At 46.5% G+C, this 24915-nt stretch overlaps 10 protein-coding genes across 10 annotated transcripts; 4 read left to right on the top strand and 6 right to left on the bottom strand.

The window, feature by feature from the left end:
• Nucleotides 1-1933: 1933 nt before the first annotated feature.
• FSST1_007753 (CFEM domain-containing protein) lies at nucleotides 1934-3561 on the top strand (the record flags this gene model as incomplete). The annotated part of the gene is made up of 7 exons (XM_083224569.1): nucleotides 1934-2032; nucleotides 2088-2220; nucleotides 2274-2495; nucleotides 2551-2618; nucleotides 2673-3055; nucleotides 3107-3174; nucleotides 3233-3561. The coding sequence occupies 7 exons, from the start codon at nucleotides 1934-1936 to the stop codon at nucleotides 3559-3561; spliced, it is 1302 nt and encodes a 433-aa protein (XP_083083714.1).
• A 2935-nt stretch (nucleotides 3562-6496) lies between these two features.
• Nucleotides 6497-8146, top strand: FSST1_007752 (FAD-binding oxidoreductase; the record flags this gene model as incomplete). Its single annotated transcript, XM_083224566.1, has 2 exons — nucleotides 6497-6596; nucleotides 6648-8146. 2 exons carry the CDS (start codon nucleotides 6497-6499, stop codon nucleotides 8144-8146), a joined length of 1599 nt encoding a protein of 532 aa, XP_083083713.1.
• Nucleotides 8147-8730: 584 nt separating this feature from the next.
• On the top strand, nucleotides 8731-9591 carry FSST1_007751 (S-adenosyl-L-methionine-dependent methyltransferase; the record flags this gene model as incomplete). The annotated part of the gene is made up of 1 exon (XM_083224565.1): nucleotides 8731-9591. The coding sequence occupies one exon, from the start codon at nucleotides 8731-8733 to the stop codon at nucleotides 9589-9591; it is 861 nt and encodes a 286-aa protein (XP_083083712.1).
• Nucleotides 9592-9739: 148 nt separating this feature from the next.
• Nucleotides 9740-10154, bottom strand: FSST1_007750 (uncharacterized protein; the record flags this gene model as incomplete). The annotated part of the gene is made up of 2 exons (XM_083224564.1): nucleotides 9740-10035; nucleotides 10097-10154. 2 exons carry the CDS (start codon nucleotides 10152-10154, stop codon nucleotides 9740-9742), a joined length of 354 nt encoding a protein of 117 aa, XP_083083711.1.
• Nucleotides 10155-10537: 383 nt separating this feature from the next.
• Nucleotides 10538-11629, bottom strand: FSST1_007749 (Alpha/Beta hydrolase protein; the record flags this gene model as incomplete). The annotated part of the gene is made up of 1 exon (XM_083224563.1): nucleotides 10538-11629. One exon carries the CDS (start codon nucleotides 11627-11629, stop codon nucleotides 10538-10540), a length of 1092 nt encoding a protein of 363 aa, XP_083083710.1.
• A 1462-nt stretch (nucleotides 11630-13091) lies between these two features.
• On the top strand, nucleotides 13092-14267 carry FSST1_007748 (uncharacterized protein; the record flags this gene model as incomplete). Its single annotated transcript, XM_083224562.1, has 1 exon — nucleotides 13092-14267. One exon carries the CDS (start codon nucleotides 13092-13094, stop codon nucleotides 14265-14267), a length of 1176 nt encoding a protein of 391 aa, XP_083083709.1.
• A 66-nt stretch (nucleotides 14268-14333) lies between these two features.
• On the bottom strand, nucleotides 14334-15638 carry FSST1_007747 (uncharacterized protein; the record flags this gene model as incomplete). Its single annotated transcript, XM_083224561.1, has 1 exon — nucleotides 14334-15638. The coding sequence occupies one exon, from the start codon at nucleotides 15636-15638 to the stop codon at nucleotides 14334-14336; it is 1305 nt and encodes a 434-aa protein (XP_083083708.1).
• An 894-nt stretch (nucleotides 15639-16532) lies between these two features.
• On the bottom strand, nucleotides 16533-19893 carry FSST1_007746 (glycoside hydrolase superfamily; the record flags this gene model as incomplete). Its single annotated transcript, XM_083224560.1, has 8 exons — nucleotides 16533-17872; nucleotides 17919-18510; nucleotides 18564-18632; nucleotides 18684-18818; nucleotides 18867-18962; nucleotides 19010-19042; nucleotides 19088-19334; nucleotides 19382-19893. The coding sequence occupies 8 exons, from the start codon at nucleotides 19891-19893 to the stop codon at nucleotides 16533-16535; spliced, it is 3024 nt and encodes a 1007-aa protein (XP_083083707.1).
• A 675-nt stretch (nucleotides 19894-20568) lies between these two features.
• FSST1_007745 (glycosyl hydrolase) lies at nucleotides 20569-21840 on the bottom strand (the record flags this gene model as incomplete). The annotated part of the gene is made up of 1 exon (XM_083224559.1): nucleotides 20569-21840. One exon carries the CDS (start codon nucleotides 21838-21840, stop codon nucleotides 20569-20571), a length of 1272 nt encoding a protein of 423 aa, XP_083083706.1.
• An 805-nt stretch (nucleotides 21841-22645) lies between these two features.
• FSST1_007744 (glycoside hydrolase) lies at nucleotides 22646-24441 on the bottom strand (the record flags this gene model as incomplete). The annotated part of the gene is made up of 4 exons (XM_083224558.1): nucleotides 22646-23238; nucleotides 23288-23878; nucleotides 23935-24116; nucleotides 24164-24441. The coding sequence occupies 4 exons, from the start codon at nucleotides 24439-24441 to the stop codon at nucleotides 22646-22648; spliced, it is 1644 nt and encodes a 547-aa protein (XP_083083705.1).
• Between the last annotated feature and the right edge of the window lie 474 nt (nucleotides 24442-24915).

The following is a 24915-nucleotide window of genomic DNA, read 5'->3' as shown; positions in this document are numbered from 1 at the left end:
GCTAACAAATCCAGAGTGTTGAAAAAGCATATCATAAAGTTCAGATTTTGGTGTAGAACAACACCATTAAAATTAAACTTGCATGCAGACTGAGTCCCCAATTGACTTTCACACGAGATTAATTTAAAAAAGGTCAAGGCATCCAAGAGCACGACACGTTTACGCCGCTTGGTAAGCGCTTCGATTCATCCAACTACGATCCCGTCACATTCTGGCGGGCTGGCGTACAAGTAGTTGCCCTCAATTGGCAGTCATGAGCTGGCAGTACACGGCTTAAGATCAATACTGCTACCCTGGAAATAGCTGGTTTCTATGATAGGAAGAAATTTTATGTAGCTGACTATTCTGTAGATAGAACCGACAACACATCATTGCAGGAGCAAAGTCTCCTGTGCCAGCCATTCGTGCTGTTACTAAATTATTCCCCGAGATACTAAGATGGCGTTTTCTCCGCTAGATAAGTCTTAGTAAAGTGTCCTCGGGCAAAAAGGTTCGTCGTTTCGAAGCACGGCCACCTGCGGAACAGGAAACAAAGACTAGTAGCTCTTAGTAACAACAGAAGAGCGGTGATCTGGCAGATAGATAGGTCCAAAAACGGCCCATCAACTACTCTGGGAAACGTTCCCGCTTTGTTGAGACGAAATAGTAAATTAATGTCCACTTGGGCGATTGATAGTGTTTATACTTGATCGACCACAGGGTCACCTGGATATATCGTGAATTATCTACCCGCCAAACGCGTGGTCTGTTCGCGGCAACTCGGTTATAACTTGGCCAGTTCTGTCAAATATCCGACAGAGTTGGTAGTATCTAGTCATGTCTACATAGGACTATTGAAGGTGCCTGGAATTATGGATTTGCAACCGATGCGTTTATCATCCCCTGTTAGCCGCAGTAGGCCTACAAGGATCCATTGAAACATGGGGCCGGCATTGTGTTTGCAATCTAGAATAGATAGTAATGTGAAACATTATCGGCAGTGCGACTGAAAAAAGACAAGCTCTTGGTTCAAGTGTTTTCAGCTCTGCACGGATCAACAGTTGTTCTTTCAACATGTACAAGTGGCATTGCTCAGGACAAACATGTTTCAAGCACAGGATCCTCAAACAGCACCAGGGATCAGATTCGGGAAATTCTCAGGGAAGAAAACTCTGTTATTGTAGTGACATAATATATCCCGAACGTCTATGCTACCGCGTAGACGTCATGACTGGTTCTAGTCGAATCTAGACTCACTGGAATGAGGTAACGGGAACTAGAGCCGCTTTTCGGCTCACGAGTCGGGTCTTTTTGCTTTTTCTTCTTCTTCTTTTTTCTCCTTGACGGTCCCAACTGACTGGGTCTACCGATTTTAATGACAACTTGGCGTTTCTGTCTATTTATCTGTCAGTCCCAGTCCAGAGGGTGAAGTCAGTGGAGTCGTTCTGGTCATGACTCAATTCTTCAAGCTAACAGAGTGCGCTATGACAGATCTCCACATGGTACTCCAGATTGGTACTAAGAAGATGCTGTGAGTGCTTTCACTGGTCAACCTTCGGCAGTTGGGACATTTGGAATGCTGTGTTTTTGCAACTATCGGGCCTCGCTCAACAGCAAGTCAGCAGACTCACTAAAGAACCCTCAACCCAAACTTGAGCCCATGTGCCGATCTTGCGGCTAGACCGAAACTAATGGGTGATCTATCGGCTTGATTGGGTAGTACCTCGGAGGCTTGCAAAGTTGCATGATCTTCAGCGGGGGCAGGGGACCGTTCGCGGTTCGAGACGTGGATGATTACAGGAGCTTACCAAGGGGAAATCGGGATACAATTATGTGGCCGGACCCGCCTAACAACTCGATCGAGCAGATAAATAACATGTCACGATCTGTCATATTTTAAACTCATCTTCCCCGACCCAAGCCCTGTCAACATGTCAATCGCCATCTGACAATAATGCATTTGTCGTGGCTGTTGGTCGCATGGGCATGTCTTGTCGGCCGGGGGCTGAGTATCGATGTCGCTTCTTTTCTAGCCCAGATCCCTGAGTGTGCGGTAAGGAATATTTGGTGGCTTGGTGATAGGCAGGTATAGCTAACATTGGAATCAGGGGAGCTGTCTGCTGGACCTGGCAGCAAACTCAACATGCGGAATCGATGTCGAATGTCTCTGTGCCGATCCCCAGCTGCAGACCGTCGCAGCAAGTTGCGTTCAGAGCAAATGCCTGCCCCGGGAGGCTCTCTGTGAGTTTGGCCGAAGCTGTCCTACTGCCCACTATACGCTAACTAAGATGTAGATACGCTCAACGTTACCTCAGTGGCCTGCGACTATCCCATACGCGACCGACATCAACAGTTCGATATATTAGGTATCGCCATGGGTGTAGTCACCATAATTATCGTCGTTGCACGGATTTACCAGAAGTTGAAGTTCGAGAGACTATTACGGGCAGATGATTGGGTGATCATCGTTTGTTTGATCACCTGCATCGGCAACACTGTCAATTGTGTCCACGGTCGTAAGTACTTAATCACTTATTCAGATATAACACAGATACTTACCAACAATAACAGTATCTGGCAATGGCTTTGGAAGGGATGCTTGGACGAATACCCCATACACCATCAGCGAATTTCTTCGTGTTAGTTGCTTCCCTCGTTCCTTAGTTTGTTGTCTATTTGTTAACAGTTTCTAGTATGTCTACATCGGTCAAACCTTCTACGCGGCCGACGTCTTCCTGACCAAAATCTGCGTCCTACTCTTCTTCCTCCGAATCTTCCCCGTCCGATCGGTACAAGTAATTCTATGGACGACAATTGGAGTCGCCGCTCTCAGCATGGTCGTGTTTCTCGTACTGGCAATCGCGCAATGTCAACCAATCAGTTTCTTTTGGAATGGGTGGGATAAACTTCATGAAGGACACTGTATTGGCATCAATCCATTGGCTTGGTCAATTGCAGCTGTCTCCATCGCCATGGACTTTTGGGTGCTCGCAATCCCAGTGTTCCAGCTCCTGCGACTCCAGATGAAGTGGCAGAGGAAACTGGCCGTCACAATGATGTTCGTTGTCGGTACTTTGTAAGTGATAATGCATTCGTAGAACAAGCTTTGCCACTAACTATTACTCAGTGTCAGTGTCGTCAGCATCATCCGTCTGCAATTTCTCGTTGCTTTTGGCAAATCCACCAACCCCACATGTAAGTTCGCCCTTTGCATGCATGACCCTAGCTATAATAGGTACTAAAAATATTCAAGGGGACTTTTTCGACACCTGTTATTGGTCAGTAATCGAGATTAATGTCGGAATCTGGTGTGCCTGCATGCCCGATCTACGGCTCCTGCTAGTGAAGGCATTCCCAAGACTCAACAGCAGGAACGATTCCAGACCATCATACCACAACAAGAGTGGGAGCTCGTCGAGAAAACACGGGGTATCGCCGCATATTAGTTCTCACCAGACCGAGCACGCCATATATAAGGGGAGTTCGCGTCCAGAACTTCAACCAGATGCGTCATCCAGCACAGCTGAGCTTGTTGAGATGACACGATTTTTTAATGAAAGTCCCAACCATAATGTAGCATAGAGAGATACCCATATAGAATAGACTTTTCCTTTTCCTTTCCTACGTTAGCGATGCTCCAGTTCTATCGAACACTCTGTTTGTTAAGATCCTACTCAAGTACATGTTGAACAATTTTGAAGGTCTCGTGTAAAAACATATCAGGCTAGCTTGTGGCTTGCATGGCCATCCTTTCCTATGTAAATTCTTTCCTCTTTCAGTTAGGCACAAACAATGCCGCGGCAAGGTTGGGATGTCCCTTGAGCGGCAATCTCCCCTTGGATTTCATCAAGGTCACACTACGTGCAGTTAAAACAGTAGGCTATTGAATGCACTTAAACATAATCATGGGTACCTGCAACACAGTGGCGTCTAAGATTTGCATAGAGGACCCAAGTGATTTTAAATTGGCCGTAGGTCTATAGTACCTAGCGTAGCCACTCGGCCAGAATTTAAGTCTTGACGTCACGAGAATCACAAAAGGTCCAACCTAGCGTCACGCATGCTTGGGATTCCATCCACAGAGTTTGAAGAACAGATGGGCCATTGGCCAGAACAGACTACATTCGGTTTGAGAGATGAATTCGCATAGCAGAATCGTTACTAATCGCCTCTTACGCTGGGCAGAATTTCGTCGTAATTCGGGAATAAAAAACATTAAAGATTTACACTAGCTTCCCTGTATACCTGTTCAAAGTTAACGAACTTTTAACCAATTGTTTTAGACGTGGGCATATTTACCTCTATGGGTTATTAGTGACATGCAATGTTTTTAAACGATCTCGCATATCGCAAGGAACGCATGAAATCAAGCAAGCTCTGTAAACTCAATCCAGCGAAACAACATGGAACTGCTGGTTTGCCTGGATGAGAAACGGGTATACGGATATAAGAGCATACCTAGTCGTTGCTGAGATCTTACAATGACAGGAATTAGTTATCCGGCAACAGTCAAGCCTAAGCACGATGGTTCTTCAGTTTCAGTGATACGAGTTACTATTATGACAGATGCCGTGGCACTATAGCAGATATTGGCAGCTTGACTGACTCGATCCCTCCATATCAACCAACAGGGGTAATACGGCCGCCGACACTCAGCTAGGTGGGTGCGGATCGGAGTTTATATGGGCCACGCGGTCCCTACCCCAGTAAATGATCTTCACAAACATAAGTCCCCAATGTAAGATTCGTATACGTAGTAGAAACAGTTAAAAGAACATTGCCGAAGGCAAGCTGAACAGCTAAATACATCCAAAAGTAATCCCGACTAAATAAAAGCAATTACTATAAACTCTCTCATGTTACTGTTTACCTCTAGGCATAAGTTATTTCTAGCAATTCTTATTAGGGAATAGATAATGTTTAAACATCACCATATATAACATTTTCACCCGACGCTTGTGGGCTGCTACTTTCTCCACCGGATACCACGCACCATGCTACTCTAGTAATTTCATTGCCGAGCTACTTCGGCATTTCCTCTCAAGCCATTTAAGTTTATTGTTCACCAAGAAGGGTGCATAACGTTACCCTGGGGTCGATTATTATTGTACGATAGAAGCATGTGTGCCAGTGATCCCATCCTTGGCATATGATGGTGTTTAGACTTATTGAAAATGGGTAGACTGGTTCTTTTTTTTTATTCTTCCACGGCGAAACATTATGATATGTTGTGCGTATTGTGAGACCAATAAACTTGGTGGTTAACCCAGGCATACCTCTAAATATCAAGACAATAACTACTTGATAGCATTATTAGATTAAACTTCCAACTGGAGCCGTGTATAAACGACCTATGCAACTACTTCGCCTGGATTCAGAAAACCACCGACTAAACACAACTTTGGGTAATGCATTCTCAACAAAATTGTAACAAGTATAGGGTATGTTGTGGTTGCATTGCCAGGGAACGAACACAAGCCACGTAGTCCACTATTGCACTGTACATTTCCACTAGACTCATCACCTCTAGATTGCTACCAAGAAGGGGTATGAGTAACATGGGTTATCAACTTATCTACATGCCGGGCAATACGATAAGTAATCTTTGGTCATGTGACATCAGACGTCCATGATTAACATTCAAGATCTGACTGCAGATGTACCACACAAGCATGCATACAGTAAACAAATCCAAGCAACTGATCTGAGCTAATTTTTCAGAGTATCGTACTGTTTAAACCAGTTTGTAGCTCTATCGATGATTGTTTTCAGGTAGTCAATGCATGTCTGATTGATGTATTTTCCACACGTGAATCTTTGGGTAGGAAGTGCGTAATTACAACAGAATTTGGCGCGTTGAGAGAATGGGATATTTGTAAAACCCTAAGCCCGAGAGTTCGCATACAACGTGCTGCATATTATGTCCCACGATGCTCGGCTCACGAGAGTAGTTGCGCTGACCATTATGACTTCATTTCTGGTGAGACGCGTCAACTTCGCGAAGGCGGGGTAAAGATGGCTGAGACACCAAAAGAGCAAGTCAACTCAAAAGTTTCTTTGATAAAACCTGTTTTCCTACAGAAATTCAGCAGATCAATACCAAAGCGCTGACGATGAAAGTCAATTGTCCAAGATCGACCGAAATCCACCAGTGACGATACCGGATCTCTTATCTTTTGTTGTCTTTTCAGCTCTGTCTCAGACACGGCACGAAGGAGATAGTTCATAGATCTGCAGTGGCTGCATATGGCGTCGTGCAAGATAACCATAGTTGGACTTAACACCATCTGGCCGCCCACAGGGAAAACCCCCTTCATTGGACGGAATGTCTTTGGATAGGTATTTCAGCTTTGACGTTTGTCTTTGATGGGCAAAGACAGATGTAATCAGTGGCTTCGAAATCAGTATAAAAAGGTCGGTCTTTCAATCTCATCCCTCATATTATCAAGCCCAGTTACTACTGTCATTGTACTCAAAATCACCATACATTTTGTCACATTATCTCACCCATCACATCATGCCAGGTCTTGTAAGCGAGCGTACTTGGAGCTGCCTGGCAGACATCCTGCCCGAAGGACAAGTCCTCCTGCCGGGAACAGAAGCATATACGAAAGCTAGTAAGGGTACCCAACTTCACTTCCGCGTAATCTACTGACAGGTTTGCACAGTCTTCGTTGGCAACTTGAACTACCGCTACACCAATCCAGCTGTCGTTGTCCAAGTTAGGTCTGTTGAAGATGTCAGATCTACCGTCACATTCGCCAAGCAAAATGAGATCAAGCTCACTGCCAAGAGTGGTGGCCATTCCTTCATGGGATATTGTCTCAACGAAGGTGGAATCGTCCTTGACACGAGTCAGATGAAGGGATGTCATGTTGACTCCGAGAATATGACCATTGATATGCAAGGTGGACTTCTCTGGGACGATGTTTACAACAAGCACTTGCAGGATAAGCGCGACATTGTCATAGGTGGACAGTGTGCCTCTATTGGCGTGAGCGGCTTCACGCTGGGTGGGGGTATCAGCCCTTTCTCGCGTAGCTATGGGCTCGGGTGTGACAATTTGCTCGAGATGACAGTCGTCACTGCTAGTGGCGACGTAGTCACGGTGTCAAGAGACGATAAAGATCAAAAGAAACGCGATCTCTTCTGGGCTCTTTGTGGTGGAGGCGGTGGAAACCTTGGTGTCACAGTCTCGATGAAGTCCAAGTTGCACAAGTTGAGAGACCAAGTCGGCACGGTCGTTTCTGGTCAGCTCACATGGAATCTTCCACAGCAGCAGGAGTCTTTCAATGAGGCCATGCAGACTTTCAACTCCAACAAGTGGCCTTCTGAGTTGACAATCGACGCTTTTTGGTCGCACGGACCGAACAAGCAGCTCACTGGTGGGATGACAGTCATCTACAACGGCTGTATGGAGAAGGCACAGGAAGCCCTCAAGCCAATCCTTGATCACAGGCCCATTGAAAACACCCTTCAAGAGATGTCTTGGACCGATTGTGTCGAGCAATCTGAGGGCTGGGATGCTGAAAGCAAGGTCTATCACCACCATGCATCATTCATATTTGCTGAAGGAGCCATCACCCCGAAGCTCACCTCTACCGTTGCGGGCCTTGTAAAAGAAGCCACCAGTGTCGTCGGCATCACAGAAGAGAACAAGTCCAACCAGCCGAAATGCCACTTTTCGTGGAGCCACATTGGTGCCAAGACGGAGGAGATTCATGCCGAAGATACAGCATTTTACTGGCGCGATGGTCACTACGTCGCTACCTTCAAGGCACAGTGGACAGACAAGATAAAGCGTCAAGACGTCATGAACTTTATGACCAGGTGCCAAGCCAAGCTGTCACCATTTGCAATTGAACAAAAGGCTGCATATGTAAACTACATCGACGCCACAGTCCAGAACTGGCAGGAAGCGTATTATGGAGAGAACTACCCTCGTCTACAAAGGGTCAAGGCAGAATGGGACCCTGACAACTTTTTCAATCACCAGCAGTCTATCAGGCCAGTTAGTCATGGCACCCTCACGACCTCATCCAGTAAGGAAGTTTTAGACAAGACTGAGCCCCAACAGGAGGTTTGGTGGGAGGATAGCGTGTTTAATATCGCGGGAGCAGCTTGGCATATCCAAGGCGGACCAGTCGTTGTACTTGCGAGATGCTGAGCACAACGGGTGTCGATTGTAGTTGAGCATGCATGCTCCTTTGCTCAGACTTTTTACAAACGACGTTTAGTGTCCGGATATTAATCAGTGAACTTGATACGAATAAATGCCGTATTATACAACAGTGAACCTATTCTCATAAAATTGTGACAGTGATAGGCTTTATGTTTAACTTCTTTCAGTTGCTGACTGTGTTTCGTCCCAAGTTAAGTCACCGGGAACTCCTTACCGCTACCATCACTCACATGCTCAACATGAGGTGGAAACACATAGGCGTTCCCTAACCCACAGTATAATTATTATTCGCAAATGATATCAGATTGCTTGAATGAGATTACATGGGATGAGATGCAACGAAGATAAGCCTCGGCTTACACGCAACTTGATCTAGACAAATGAGGCTTTGCCTCTCTGGCAGCTTACTCAGACTGGTGCTTATATTCAGACCTCATTCGACCATCACATAATCCTTGCGGACACATTTCGGAGACAAATCTGGTATAAGACTTTGACTGAGACCACAGGTTCGTGATAAATAACAACGGATACAAACAAAACATAAATTCACCACCTAATATCTCAACATGAACGCTCCAGAGTCGGATAACCCATACGCTCCCAAGCAGGCTTTAAAGCCCACCCCAGAGCTCTATGGCGAGCTCGTAGGTGATGGCATGGAGCGACTTGCCAGTGCATCCATCTCGTTCATCAATTTCTCCTCATCCTCAGAGGCTATCGTCCATGACGTCGGTTGCGGTCTGGGCGCAGCGACTGCCGCTGTTGTAGCTGCATCTAATGCCGTCAGCACAAAGATAACTGGAAGCGATATTGACGACAACGTGCTCAACCTCTATCGTGAGCAGATTTCCGAGAATAACTGGCCAGCTGAAGCTGTCAAGGCAGACGCTACTGCCCTTACATTTGGGGACGAAAGCTTCACTCATGCCATTGGCAACGCGTTATTGTTTGTTCTACCGAATGATGGTATCGACGCAATGAAAGAGATGCATCGTACTCTCAAGCCAAATGGAGTCGCAATCGTCAACTCGTGGGCATACGTACCAACTCTGCCCGCCATTGTCTCCGCCTGCGAAAAGACACGGCCAGCTGGAACACCGCTTCCTCGTCAAGGTCTTGAGAAGTGGGAAAGCGAAGACTTTTTACGAAGTATCGTTGTCAATGGCGGTTTCCAAACTGAAAGGGTAAAGCTGGAAAAGATTGATGTGTTTATCACCATTGGTGACCTGCAGCACTTCTCGACTATGCTTTGGAGTTTCATTGGAGGAACGTCTAGTGCGGGTTGGTTGGAGTCAGATGAGGAGAATTGGGATGTTGCAGTTGATACAGTCGCTGAGGCACTCAAGAGGAGTGAGGGATTCGAAAAACTCGAGAATGGGAAGAATAAAATTATGTTCAAGGCTAATATTGTGATTGCGAGGAAGTAACGGACGAATAGTTGTACTATCAGTGTGGTCGATGCAGCGACTAATCCGAACAACGCATTTTTGTCACAAGATAAATACATTCTCAGCCACTCTGTCCTTTCATTATGATATAGATTATACAGTCGTTACAGTCGAGCTCGTTACATCATTAAAACTTGTCCGCTGATCGGTCTTTGGTGAAGCCACCAGTATCAGCGCGAACCTCCTCCTTACCCTGGGTACCGCCACGACCACCGGGCTTTCCAGTGACTGAGTTGGGAATATCATGTCCTGTAGCGCTGATGACCTCGCCAGTGCCTGATTCTCGGCCCTCATGCTCGTTTAGAGCGTTGTCTGCTGCGTTGGCCAGCGAAGTTGCGCCAAGACCGCCCGCGGCCTCGCCATCTCGCTGCGCAGGGTTAGGAACAGACTTGATTGTGTTCATCTTGCCTGCGTCACCAGGAACTAAACATCTGTTAGAAAAAGGCTTGGAAGGTAGGAGGGCATGGGATTGGAAGTGTCATACTGGATGTGCCATCCTTGGCCATATCAAAGAGGTCTCCGCCTTGTTTAGCACCGGACATGATGGATTATGTGTTTTGAAGTGTAAAAATATGTTATCGGATTGAGTATAGAGAGAGAACGGACCTGGCTTCTGAGATGATGTAGGGGAATTATTTATATCTATAAATCCATCCAGGCCCTTGCATGATGTCATGAGTTTCGTTGTCGGTGCTATAGTTAAAGGCTTGGTAGTGACGTCAAAAATACCCGTCACTGACGCATCGATATTGAGGAATCCACTTATCACGGTCGCGATGAAAGTTGTCTAATTGCAAAACTATCTGAATGATAAAAAGGTAAATGAATTTAATCCAGTTATGGACTGGCTGTGTATGTCTTGTCTTGTCATGCTGCTGTGTGGTGCAACCAACCGAAGCGTGTGGCATCATGGCCGGGAACCCCATCAGCTTGACCTGGCGAGTAGCTTCTCAAGCTCGTCTTTCCAAAGCTCCGCCTTGATATAACTATCATGGCCAGTTGTCTTCTTGCTAGCAGGTAGAACAATGGCTCGGCCATACCCAGGTGTCATGTCGTTGACAACACCATCCTCGAGAAAGCCCAACTCGACAGGGTTCATCCAGTCATCAGCAGTATTGACAGCCGTCAAAGGAACCTTGATCTTCTTGAGTCCAGCCTTGGGATTGTATGTCTGGGACGAATTCCAAGCGTAAAGCTGATCGTTGGCATCGAACTCTCCCAAGCGAGGGATGATACCTTGGTCCACGTACTCATCCATGGCTTTGCGTGTGGGGAAGCCACGCTGCCAATAAGAGGGAGACGAGAGCATGGTCAATTGGATCATAAGTGAACCGCCAAGGCCAGCAACAGGCTGTTCTTTATAGTCGCCACCTTTCCATGCTGGGTCAAGAGTGATGAGTTCAGTGATGAACTTTCTGAACAGACGATTGTGTCCGGCGACTTCGACAGGGGACGAGGAAATGGGCATCAAAGCATCTGAAAACCCAGGATATTCAGCTCCCATCATCCAAATATGCATTCCACCCATGGAAACACCAAGCGTCAAGCGCGTTCGGTTCAGTTGAAAATGATCAGTCAGTAGGAGATGGTCGGCGCGGATGATATCAGGATATTGGTACTTGGGAAACGAAGCGCGTAAGCCAGTGTTGCTAGGTTTACTCGAATTTCCATGTCCAATAGCATCACGCATGATGATGAAGTAATCATTGGCGTCGAGCAGTTGACCCTTGTTGGACAGCACAGCGCCAAAGTCTTCGCTGAGAAACTGCTCGCCGGATAAAGTAGTAGAATGAAGGAGAACCACAGCATTGTTGGAACCATCTTTGTTGACTTTGAGCTTGCCAAGAGTCTGGTAGTGGATCTCGAGGTCGTCAAGAACCTCGCCTGTATCAAAGGTGAAGTTGGCTATGTTAAAGAAGCCATGTTCTGGTTCGGGCCAGGGATTCTTTTCTTTTGCGGCATCAACCAATGGGTTTAAGAGGAAAAAGGAGAGGAGAGTGGCAATTGAGGACTTCATGATGATTTCTAGGAGGCGAAGTAAGTGTTTTGAGTGATGAGTGATTGATAGTTTGAGATATCCATTTCGAGAAGAAATGAAGTTGGTTTATATACAGATTTTGAGTACAGATGTCTCCGAGACTGAACCTCTCTATATCGTGGTGCCTAGTATCTTGCGATTGGTGTATGCAATCTGCTCACATACATAATGCGCATAGTTAAGCGAGTGCGGCGTGGCGTCGTTTTCGGAAATCGAGCAAGCCAATCACGAGCATGCAAGTGATGAGAACATCAGCAAAGAGTGGGCCTTGTCATCTTGAAGTCCGTAGGGCTATCAGTGAATTGCGACACCGAGTAGGTAAAACCAGCCAAGGCAGTTCAGCGGCGAAGACAAGTAGGCTTAGATCTATGGTTAAACATATGACGATTACACTTTCCGTCTCCTGGTTCTCAGCTATCAAGTGCTGGCAAAGATTCGATATTGCAACATTGGCTACGGATACATGTTTACATGATAACTTGAGTACTCGGGTCAATATGTGTGTATTGTCCTTGGCTGTCATTTGTTGCCGTAATTTTCTGACGAACTACTGGCCTCAAGCATCACCATGGACCATAAGGATATCCAACCGCCAATTGACTCTGACACTAAGATCTGGGCCTGAACATATCCCAGACGCTCCACACTTTGAAGAGATGAGTGAACATCCTACCTCTTTTAATATATTAACTCCCGATACTCGAAACTATCAGTATATTCTATTCGAAACATTTTTCTTTTATTGCTAAATAATAATATAGGGCTGCAAACTTTTGACGAATAAGATTAGCGACTCCCCGGTTTCCGAGTTAAATTTTGTTAGCAGCACATTGCGCATTACTATAGCCATCTACCCAACTTAATCCTTGATTGGATTCTCGAAGGAAGATTGACGTATCGCGTCCAAGGTCTGTCCTGTTATGGGAGGACTCATCGAAAAGAACATGACTTCCGTAATCATTCGACGACATGGAAACACCTGTCAAGCATCTCTCTGTTGATTATTTTTATAAATCAGTTCTGAATTGTGACAGGAATAGGACGCTTCCTTGCCAGTGCTACTGTAGCCTTAGATCCTGACGTTTCGCAATTGATGTCGAAGAAGCCCCGGATTAAATGTACCAGCAGCTGTTTGATGTAAGCCTGATCCACTATCCCGAATCCCCCATTCCTTGCTGACATGCATGACTTAGCCTAGTGGGTAGCCTAAGTCTTAGGGTATAAAAATAAGTAGTCTAAAAACTATAGTCTAAGGGGCGTAAGTTGACCTACTAATTTCGTCTCCTATGCTTCCAGCAATCAAGTTTTCTAATACCCTGAGGCCAGCCTCTACCAGTCCCAAGATGACTCATATCTAGTTCCTTTATCAAACCGTACCTCCCTCCTCCAACCGTGAGCCAACAAAGTGCATATTATAAAGAACTACACCAATACCGCAACTATGTGTATGCACGATCATCGAGAGAGCGCGGGGATGAACCCGCTGCTCAACACTTCAGAACTATTTCCTTGGCATCTGGGAGTTTTCGATGCCCACAATCACATTGGCGAACGAGTTTACTCTGTTTCCAGCCTACCAACAATGAAATCTAGAGCGGTAGCAATTATGGCAACCAGAACACAGGATCAACCATTCATTGAAACCATCGTCGAACAGCACGGTGCGAAAGGCCCCGAATGTTTCTCGCAAGATAAAACTACTGTTGTCGCAGGATACGGGAGGCATCCGTGGTTTTCGCATGAGCTTTTTGACGACTCGCTTGAGAATCCCACTTATGTACCGTCCGATGATGTCGAGGCCGCCAAAGCGCGACATTACAAGGCGGTACTTACACCAGCCCCAGAAGACCCGGCCTGGTGGCACGATCAGCCAGTGCCAATCGCTCTCTCAAAGTTCATCGCTGAAACCAGAGCTCGGCTTATACAAGATCCAGTTGCCATGGTTGGTGAAATTGGTCTCGACAAGCCCTTCAGATTGCCAATGCAGTGGCCCGATTCAAGACCGCCCCGAGATGCCGAACGTACGGAAGGGGGACGCGAGAGACGACCACTCAGCCAGCACCGTATACAGATTCCACACCAGAAGGTTGTGTTTATGGCACATCTCAAGCTTGCTGGTGAGTTTGGAAGAGCTGTCAGTGTCCACGGTGTTCAAGTACATGGACTTTTGTACGACGCCTTGACAGAGAGCTGGAAAGGACATGAAATAAAAGGCCGTCGTGCAAGGGATAAAGAAAGGAAGGAAAGCACCCAAACAGCCAATAACGAAGAAGAAGTCCCAAAGCCATATCCTCCGCGTATCTGTCTCCACTCATTCAGTGGCAAAGGCGACGCGGTGAAGCAGTATCTTAAGCCATCGATCCCCGCAAAGATATTCTTCTCGTTTTCAAAGGCGAATAATCTGAGCACAGATGGGGCGACGGAAAAGACGCAAGATGCTGTAAAGGCGGTACCAGACAATCGAATCTTGGTGGAGAGTGACCTTCATACAGCAGGCGAAAGGATGGATAATGAGCTCGAGGAGATGTATCGAGCGATTTGCGTTTTCAAAGGATGGACACTTGAACATGGCGTCGCGCAAATGGCAAAGAATTACACGGAGTTCGTTTTCGGCTAGACGGCATATTCTTTTTAAATTGTTGTGTAAATGAATTGATATTATTTGATTAAGGTGCTTCTTAATTTATTTCTCAGCTGTCACCTCCTCCTTCTTCTTGTGTTCCACCAGATAAGTCCCCAGGACTTCTAACAAAAACCGTTCGCGATGCAGCAGGTGCCTAGGACCATGCTTCTTCATAAATGTCATCGCAATACCCATAATTGTAGTGTGGTATTCCTCTGCTACAGTCAAGATACCATCAACGCTGACTTGTACGCTAGTGACTTCAGCATCGATAAAAAGGTGTCTGACATGCTTGTTCGTAATCAGACGAAGAGAAAATTGCTCAAATAAATCGTGCTTGACAAAAAGTTCCAAAACTTCCTGAAGGGTGACAGAATCACCGAAGATATGCTCAAGGTTGACGCCTGCGCCATCTTGGATACCGTGTCGTAGTTGTGACGTTGCCTCGATAGTCTCAGTAATTATTTCGAGATTAGTGGTAGGAAGTGTTGAGATGTATGGGCGATCGTAGCCAACGCGGTGTCGCCACCAAATGTTGCAGAAGATGGAGGATATAATAACAGGAATAAGGATGACATATCCCCACCACCTCTCAGCCGTCAACATGGAGCCGACGCCACCGAGAACATTGGAGGCTCCATTAAGTATGAAGAATACTTGTACGTTGAAACATCTCTCCTTGAGAACGCGCAGCGTCGTTGAGCCCTGGAGTTCTTTTCGTGCGGCGGCACGGTGGGACGTCATCTTGGATACCACCATGACAGCCCAGATAGCACTCAACAAACCGAAGAGAGCGATAGGCGCGTTTCCAAGATAACCGGAAAGGATGTTACTGGCAAGCCAAACTTTGGGATTAGCTCCGCCGATGGCCATGAATGTGCCGGTACTGATCAGCATAGCGCCTCCGCCCATAAGCAGATCCATGAGCCAACGGTTGATAACTTCTATTCTCAATTCGCGTGTTGTGATCTCGATGAAAACATCCCGACTCAAGGACGCCTCTTCGGCTTTTAGAAGTTTCTTTTGTTGTTTCAGAAACTTGACGTTCCTCCAGGCTTTCCTCGAGTCAAAGAAAGCACATATTGATAAGACGAATGCTGAAGTTCCTCCGATGGCCATGAAGACAATGGCGTAGATGGGTACAGGTACGTCGTTCCATACGTTGGCGGCGAAATCGCCTGCGTTTGCGAGCTCGAGAAAACCGACGGCGGCGAAGAGGTTGTTCCGTAAGCGGTTGTCATCAATGCAGCTCCAGCTAGGTCGAGATTTCGAAAGGGTAACAGTTGAAGGACCGGGAATAGAGAGGACATTCTCAGAGGATTGAGGTTCTGTCGTCGCAGACGGGGTCGCTGTGAGGTCCTTCATGGTGTGGATTACCGCTGGGAAGACTTGGTAGAATCGCCAACTTGCAGGAGTAGCCCGGTATCCTTACATCTGATAAAGAACGAATAGAACTTGGGGATTCAAACGGCGAAGGAAATGCGGAACCAGTGCCTTGAAGTAGGGCTGGTTAGCTTTATCTATCAGACTGCCAAGAAAGATGACAACAATCACAAGTCACGCGATTATGCTGATTGGAGTATATAGTCACTGCCAAGATTCCATCGTAAAAGATGAAAGCTTGTGATAAAATGAGAAATAGATGAAAAAGGGGAATATCTTGGCAGCGAGACGTAGAGGAGCGGTGGCATTTGCTCGGTCGTTCCGAGACTATCTCCACAACCGGGGCCGTTGCAACCGGACCTTGGCGTACCCAGATCCCGCGAGGCGCAGCACCCTGTCTTCTATCAAAATGACGTGCAGATATGTCAACCATTGATAGAAACACATTCAGTCACTCAGAATGCCTCAAGACAAACGAGATTTTAACGGAAAAAAACTACAGAAAATTCGCTGAACAAAAGACACAACTCTTGATAACAACGAACCTGCTAAGACAAGATCTGCTGCTTGGCACAGTGGAGAACACGGCACCTCGCAGCCGAAGGGCCACGCAAGCCTTGGCCAAAACTTGTTAAGCCTACACCAACTCAGCATATTACTCACTTTCTGTCGTAAAACAATGTAATATTGCCATTCAGGACGGGCAATGCTATAGGCCAGAGTCAAAAAGTGGCGTCTGTTGTCCTAAAACTTTGTTACAGGCTAAATATAGACAGTCATCAACCCGCGTTCAAGTACGACTCAACCAATCAACAACCCCGGCACGCCAAGAGTGAATATCTTCACCTTTTTCTCGGCTCAGTAATGTCATGTTGACTAGTACGCCCCACGACGATGATCGTACTTGGGCCCCTTGACATACTTGACAGGTTCTCGACCAGTCTGCACAGGAACGCCAGCCTTTAAGCTCAACCCCTCAACATTGGCGCCCTTGTCTAACGCCCAAAGACCAAGGCCGATCCAATTGTCGCCTTGATAATTGAAAACACCTTCTGGAACGGGAAATACTGACTGTGGGCCTACGTGACTCACGTATCTACCGTATTGAAAGCCGTTGACGTAAAGAAGCACACGGTAAGAGCCGGTGCTTACAGTGTTGTTCTTGAATTCGAAGGATAGCGGGATGTCGAATTTGTCGCATGGGAGGTTCAATTTCAGGTTAGCGGTGTAAAACGCCACACCTGGCTTTGATATACCCTTGAAGGGTGAGCCAGACTTGAAGTTGCTGAGAGGAGGGGACGGCAAGTGATATCCTTGGCGCTCGAAAAAGAAACCTCCCTCGTTGCGCGGACCGCGGAATTTGTCGATGTAGTTCTCTCCGCCAAGATTGCCCGTGATCTTCCACTTGGAAATCTTAGTCTCCTTACCAGAGCTAGATTCCAGAGACCAGTCAATGATACCTCGCGGCTGTTTCCCTTCGTCCAAACCAGGCACCCAATTGCCGTTCAATCCCATATTATCCACGATAACAGTGACAACATGTTTCTTGCCCTTTTGCGTTTTGGGAAGGGAATAAGTTGACGTGTCATTATTGCCAGGTCCGGTACCGACAACTGAACCAAGAAACTTGTCATCTAACCATACTGAACTTCCGTATGAAAGACCTCCAAAAGTCCAGACTTTGAACTTGGACTCCGCCCCATCAGCAGTAAAATGCCCCCGAAACAGGATCGCGCCAGAATGGAAGCCGTAGTCACCTCCGTAGAGAGAAACAGAGTTGTTAAGCGGCCATTTAGAGTTGAAGGTTTTCTTTAGATCAGCATCGGGCCACTTGGCGTCATCATAATCTTTCTTCACCTCGGGAAGCGAATCCACGTATTTCCAATCCAGAGACTTCAGATCAGTTATCTTGACATCAGGAAGTTGGACAGCTGGGTTTACGAGCCAGTTCCCAAGCTTGGACCTCTTGAATGGTGTGTCTTTGCCGTTGATGACAAGTCGCGAAGTTCCTTTTGGCGCACCAATGATTTCCAACGGTGAAGTGGCGTTAAAGTCAGCTTGTACGGAAAGTTTCGATCCTTTGATGGCAACAGAACGAATCAAGTAAGCACCATTGAGAATAACTGCCTTTGGGTTCATGACAGAAGATCCAAACGCAGCGCGGTCACCCTTTTCTGGTAGTGTAGGAACCCAGTAGTTATACGCAGCATTGCGGTCTGGCGACATTAGTCTTGAAAGATAATTTGATCAGAAAGGACTTACCCAAAACGTAGACGTGGAGAGATCCGATCTGAACAACCCGACGCTTAGAGCTGGTCGTGAACTGAAAGACAGTCGCTCCCTTTTTTCTCTCCGTCTTGATACCATCACCCTCGACGACATTGAGTTTGGAGTCACTCTTGACAGCAACTTCATGCAACTCTTTAGGTCCACCATAAATCACAAGAACAGTCTTGTCACCAAGGTCTTTCCATGTGAAGACTTCGGCAGTGGAATACACAACTTTGTACTTCCCAACAGGGTAATCCACGACATGGATCTTCGAATCTCTGCCATGCAATGAAAGCAATCCACCGAGTTGAGGAATTGTCAATTGTCCCGCAGAGGTTTTTACTTTGAGCTTGTACGATTCGGTGGTTGTTGTTCGATAATCTGCGTGTCGCACAACGTAGAAGGCATCGTCTTTCTTCGTAGTCAGTGCTGTAACAGCTACCTTATCGTTGTTGGTGTACTTCGTCGTCGTGAAGTTGCTTGCTGTCGCTACGGCATAGTTTGGTGAAACTGCGAGGAACTGGCCTTGGAGTTTGATCTCTGAATATTTCTCGCGGGTGATTGTTCTGTCCTCTTTGATAGCCTGACAAGATGTTAGGGGCCTCTCACACAGGATTTTGGAGTGTGAGAACTTACCGCTCCGTAATCGTATGAGGTGTATCCATCAGAGTGGCCAAGGTTTCCCCAGTTGGTGCCTCCCCATGTCTGAGCCGTGAGCGATGTTGTTAAATCTTACGAGGTAGGAGGTGAACGTACCATGTAAATGTTGAAGATTGTCACACCTGCAGCAAGGTTGTTCTTATAGAAGATACGAGCAAACTCGTGGTTGGTAAGTTCATAGCATTTGTCAAACCCGGTACCTCCGGGAGGATCAAAAGCTCCGCCTTGGAACTACAGAGAGTCAGAAGAAATAACTCGACAACAAGTATAAAGACATACCTCAATGATCGAGTACGGAGTGTTGGGGCTCTTGTCCAGATGTTCGGCATGCCAAGTCGTTGGTAAGCCATCCTTGGGCCACTTGTAAGGATTCGTCTAAAAGAGTGAGTAACGATTCTAACCTTTACTCGCAATGAACCTACGCAATCAAACCCGACAGGGTATCCATCATGTCCCTATTAACATTAGCAACGCTGACTGTGTGTTTCTAGATCACATACATATATGTCAACAGCTCCAGGTCCAGTTCCGGGAGCACCGGTACCACCTTGCCACGCATCGTTGTTGATAAGAGGCACAACAATACCAGCCTTGCGGACCTGGTCGTTGACATACTCCAAGTAGTCGTGGTTTGGAAAAGGTGTTCCTTGAGCGGCACTATACTCGTTCTCTGGCTGATAAAGGATCACGGGCCCACCGTTGGTGATTTGGGCCTTTGCGACGATTGCTCCCACCTTTGCAACATAGCTGACACACATTAGATACATATCCACCAAGGGAACGGTATAGCATACTTATCAGTTGAAGCGAGATAGTCAGTAGCATTGGTCCTCAAGAACCCCTTGACTCTCTGCAACCAGCCCGGAAATCCACCGCCAGATACTTCAGCATTGATATATGGCCCTGGTCTAGCAAGAAGGTAGATACCTGCTTCCTGGGCAGCGTCTATGAAGGGTTGTAGATCCAACGCCCCCTCGGATCGGAACTCGCCCGGTTTGCCTTCCAGAAGAGCCCAGTCGACGTAGAAAGAGACCATGTTGAAGCCCATTGCTTTGACTTTATGGAATAGATCGAGATACAGCGATGGCACAGGTAGACGGAAAGGGTGGATTTCTGCAGAGAACATAGTCACACGCTCACCATTAATGAAAAGGGAGTGTTCGTCAAAGGTGATAATGTCTTGCAAAAGTTCTCTCTTGTGAGCATTGTTGATGATGGAGGACGGCCGCCCACCACGGGGCATGATGTTGGTAGCATGGCAGCTACCGGCCGCAAGGGCCGTAAGGAAGAGATTGGACAGCTTCATCTGTATATTTCAACGCTCATAGCAGATGGCGTATCAGTCGTGAATTTATACGGTAGCGATATGTATTATATATGAATCTCAGTTAAGTTCAAGACGCCTGCACCGGCTCGTAACCCGGATTTGCCGCTAGGTGCACCTCGCATTGGTGGTGAAATTCAAGTCCGTTCTCCCCATGGCGTCATGAATCCTTGAACTTCCAAGCATTCAAGTAAAAAGAGTTTTTCTGTGCTCAATTTATCCAGTATATAAAAGAGTTGCATGATGAGGGGTTTGTGCGGAAGAATTGCCAAGTTTTGATTGGAGCTGCTATTATCACAACATGCAGATCATGACGAAGTGAGGGGTTGAGATGAGGTGGGATGATAGATCGCATGTCTCAATAAGCAAAGAGGAGCAATGGGGTTGGAGGAAAATCATGGCCTGCATACGATGCTCATGCAGGCATTATGTATTGATTATAATAAAAAGACAAGGGAATATTCTTCTTGTCTATTCACAATGAGGCACAGTACTAGTTGATTTCTGTACTTTACTATCAAATGCAAGTAAATGCAAGTCCAAGCCTCTCAACAACTCTAATATTCAATAAAACATCCATATTGATATTTTAGATTGCATAAATAAGTGTTTAAACTATCAATTCAACTGAAGATGGATCTGTACAGACATGGGTATCTATGCACCATAAGCACTCATAAGCTTCTCGTGCTCTGCCTTGGTAACAGGAATGACAGTTCCATGTCGGGGGCTAGTAGGGAGTTTATAGTTGGCCGAAACCTTCCAGGCAGGCTTATCCAAATCTGCTGTCTCGAGAGGCACATAACCTCGACCACCATACTCATCCACAAACAGGTAGAACTTCTCACCGTGTGCATCATCAGCATTAGATTTGAAAGCCGTAGGTCCCTCAACAGCTTGCAATCCAGCGTTCTTGCCGATACAGGTCGCTTGAACAGTCCATCCGTCAACGTCGGCGAGCAGAGTCGATGACTTTTCTTGGATGATATCGGTGCAGCCACTGACAGATCCTTCGTCTTTGGTAAAGCGGTAGAAGGAATTGCCTGAATTGAGGACAGTAGTGTCAATGCGCGATGTCTTGCTATCCTGCCAGATCTCAGGCTCAGAGAAAGTGACGAAATCTCGAGTGAGAGAATACATCATGCGATGGTAAGAGTTGTCAGAGTGATCGGCCGTGTTGTACAGGGATGACGCCCAGAACACAACATATGAGTTTTTCTCGTCGTCCCAGAAGGCTTCAGGAGCCCAGGTGTTTCCGGCATTGTCAGGGGACACCTTGACATGTCGTTGTTCAGACCAGTTGATGAGATCATTCGACTCCCAGATCTCAAGGTAAAGACTGCCCTTTCGGACAGCGTCGCCCCAGGATGTACCGCTACCGATAGAAAGGTCGGTGGCGATGAGGAAGAAGGTGTCGCCTTCGACAGAGCGAATGACGAAGGGGTCTCGCAAGCCCTTGGTGCCCTTTGTTGAACTCAAAACAGGCTTCCCGCCGTTGAGTTCCTGCCAATCCAGTGCATTGTTGCCCTTACTGGCGGCAAAGTAGATCTTTTCGCCTTCAAGGGAGTTGCCTGTGAAATACGAAAATGCATATGCTTCCAAAGGCTCAACAGTGGGTGCCTGACGAACAGAGGCGTTAAATTCACGCTCGTGGATCTCACCGTCCAACTCAATGGATGCGACAAGGAGAACGTCAGTGTCACTCGGTTGACGTTTAACTAGACCATCTCCGTTGATGATGTTTGGATCACTGCTTCGCCAAGTGATGGAGTGGCCGTTTGAAGTCGAAGGGAGGTGCAAGTGGCTGCGGATATTATCAGCGTTGCGGAGGGAGAGAGCTGACAAAGCTTCGTGGACTTGAGGTTGGGAGCTGACACCTGTAGCCAGTGAAAGAAAGGCCAGGGACAGAGATTTGAAGTGCGGAAGCATGATGAAAAGGCGATATATCCTGAGAGGATATCCCTATAGACTTAATACCCGTGATTGTTCGCTTCAGACAAGATTGCAGAAATGGAAGCTTCTTATACTAATCCCACTAGTTAACATAAGCTTGACTAACCTCCAGTCCCACCATCTTCGTATTCATATATCCATTCCGCAACTTTGACCATTCCTGCTTTACTCTAGAATAACCTCTTGGCAAACCTTTTTAACAAGGTTATTCCCTTTTGCACGCGACGTCATTCGGCAGTTAATACCCCGGATCGTCATCTTGTATCTACTCTGGGAAATGCACCCGCCCCCTGTCGATCTTAAACCTTGATCTTCTCCGCATAATTCCTGAATGCTTATTCGTGCGCAAAAATAAAAAAGGATGAATTACACAATATTGGATCTTGGGTTTCTAAATGTCTCGTTCCGTGCCTAATTTGGGGTGGATGGATATTTAGAGTCATGTGCGCATGTTGATCATTACTTTCTCTGTAAGGTATTGTTACGTTACAGTTTGGTAGATCTATGAACCTCGGGAGTTGGGGTTATTCTACAAAGCAAATTCCGCGTGGAATGGTACTCATAATAAAATGAGCCCTTACTGATAGAGTTATTCACGGAAGAAGCATGTGAGCTAAATATCGCCTGACCGTATTGCCTACAGGATAGTGTCGTTAAATATACCTACCCTATGGATTATTTGCGATATACACAACAGCGAGAGAGAGTTTCTGATAGTGGCATTAGTGTCGTCGAATTGCTTTAGATATCCTTGAATATATTACAAAGCGATTGACAGATACTATCGACCCCTTACTAAGAGTGGATGTGCCTCTGTGTTTAACACCCACCGCATCTTGCCGTCGCTTCTCACCTGGATTTCCGAGTCTTCAGCAAACATCAAGTACAAATACTTCAACGTCTCTGCCAGCCAAAAGCTCTCCATCTTATCCACGAAACCCCTGGTCTTATCTTCTGCACTCTTCATCACACTTCTCAATCCTGTGTATCCACCCTCGACCTTGCTCATCTTATTCAGCGACTCAAAGGCCTCCCACGCCATGTCCTGCCATCTCTTGTCTCCAGTAGCTCGATAGGCATAGTACAAGCTTTCTATGGTCTCAGGACGGAGGATATACTCTGGATTGGTGTGGAAAAAGCCGCTCTTCTCGTAGAAGGATTGCCATTTTCGGGGAGGCGAGCGATTGGCGTTATCTTGGACTAAAGGGTTATTGCCGTTGTCCATCCAGCGAAAGGTTTCGGGGGCTATGCCAGCGGGAGTTTGACGGTAGGTTTCAAAGTACGACTCAGATAGTTTCAGACCAAAGTCAACAAAGGTTTGATTCTGGAGAAGGAGGCCGCCTAGGATCAAAGAACCACCGCAAACACTGGCCACTGTTGCTGTTAGCCCATGTTCAAGAGTTATCTTCAGTTGGGAACTTACAGTGACTCGACATAGGAATAAGAATGCTTCCGCGCATTTCTCCCAGAAAAGTCAAATCGGGACGTGTGGAAGGTGAAGAAGCCAAATACTTCATTGACGACTCAGCGGCCTGGATCCAGCTATCACCATACTCCTCGAACTGAACAGGATCATACGCGTACATCTTAATGAGATACTCATAATAGCTATCAGAGCCGCCGCCCCAGCCAGCCTGATAGTCACCAAACCAACCATCTTTGAGTCTGACGTACGTGCCGATGAGACCAGGAAGTGTAGAAGGTTCGTTGGTCTTGGGGTGAATCAAATGATCTTGAGCTCTTTGGGCAATAGCAGCATATGTTTTGTTACCCGTGAGGTCACTTAGTCGAGTCCATTCAAGAACGAGCGTGCCGAATGCGGTGATGGAGTTGTCCGTGTTGCCATACCGGCGAGGTGTCGGGTTGAAGATGACTTCATCATCGGGAATACCACTGGGTGTGTCAAAGGCAATACTGAGTCTGTCTGCAAGAGTCACAGCTACTTCCAATAGTGTTTTTATGTGATGAGAATTTTTCACAAGATGTTTGTGGGAGCTCAAGAGCAGATCGTATGCTAGTGGACTCTGCATGAGTAAATGAGACTGGAAAGTCAGGTCAAGAAGATCTTACCTGACAATAACCCTCCAAGGTAGCGAATTGTAGTTTCAAACAGCGAGATGGGCTGGTTAGGCACCGCAGTAGCAGTAAAATCAGTCGCTGCGATCTGTTCCAGGATCTTATTCACAATGATAGCCTCTTCCATGAGGATGGCTGTGCTTAGACCATCCACAGCTGTTGCGCCCCATCCATTTCTAAAAGGGTCAGTTTACCACCTTTTCAATTGCAATATAAAACGCACCGATCATCCTCATAAGTCTTGCTGACTGGCAACAGCGTATCATGAGGCGCTGCATACTCTTCGTATTTGTCCCACGAGAAGCGAAAAGCGTCGATAATTGCTGCGGCTCGTTGTGTATCTCCAGGTGTCTTGACCAAGTTTGCGGACTCCTCGAGCTTTGACTGGTTAGGTTCTGGCGATCTGCCTGAGAAGAGGAACGACATCGCGTGCCATAATATGAACAAAGCTCCAAGCCAGAGAACAACTCTTTGCAAGGTTTGTTTGTTTCTTGCCTTCATTCCCTCGTACTTGTACTCCACGTTAGAGATGATTGAAATTTGAACTCAGACAATGTCTCTTCAGGAGAGAATAGGAGAAGCTTTACAGGTTCTTTACAAAAAAAAATCAGTTCCCCCTGAGTATTTTCTCGAAGCTGATAATTACTTTTTAGGGTTTATTGCGTTGATCCATATCAAGCCACGATTGATAGCTCTTGTCTTTCAAGGTTAGTGCACCGCTCGCTTGACCTTTAGCGGCCCAAGTTCCCCTGGACTTTGCCATAAACTATTGACTCGAGCTGAAAAACGCCCTGAAATGCACCACTCGTAAGCCTAGATCATGCGCTAAGCAAAAATCAATCTAGATGTCTAGAACGAATCCAGGCTAGGTCTTGGGCTATCGTTTTAGCTGCAAGGTACGTTCAATCTTTAATTATCTTCAATATTGACTTGGCCAACAGCTGTGCCTCTTTACACTCCACTGTAAACGATTTC

Source organism: Fusarium sambucinum, chromosome II, assembly GCF_050947815.1.
Source record: "Fusarium sambucinum isolate potato_lamoka chromosome II, whole genome shotgun sequence".
NCBI lineage: Eukaryota > Fungi > Ascomycota > Sordariomycetes > Hypocreales > Nectriaceae > Fusarium > Fusarium sambucinum.
Note: the sequence above shows the minus strand (reverse complement) of the source record. Positions and strands in the feature narration are given on the sequence as shown.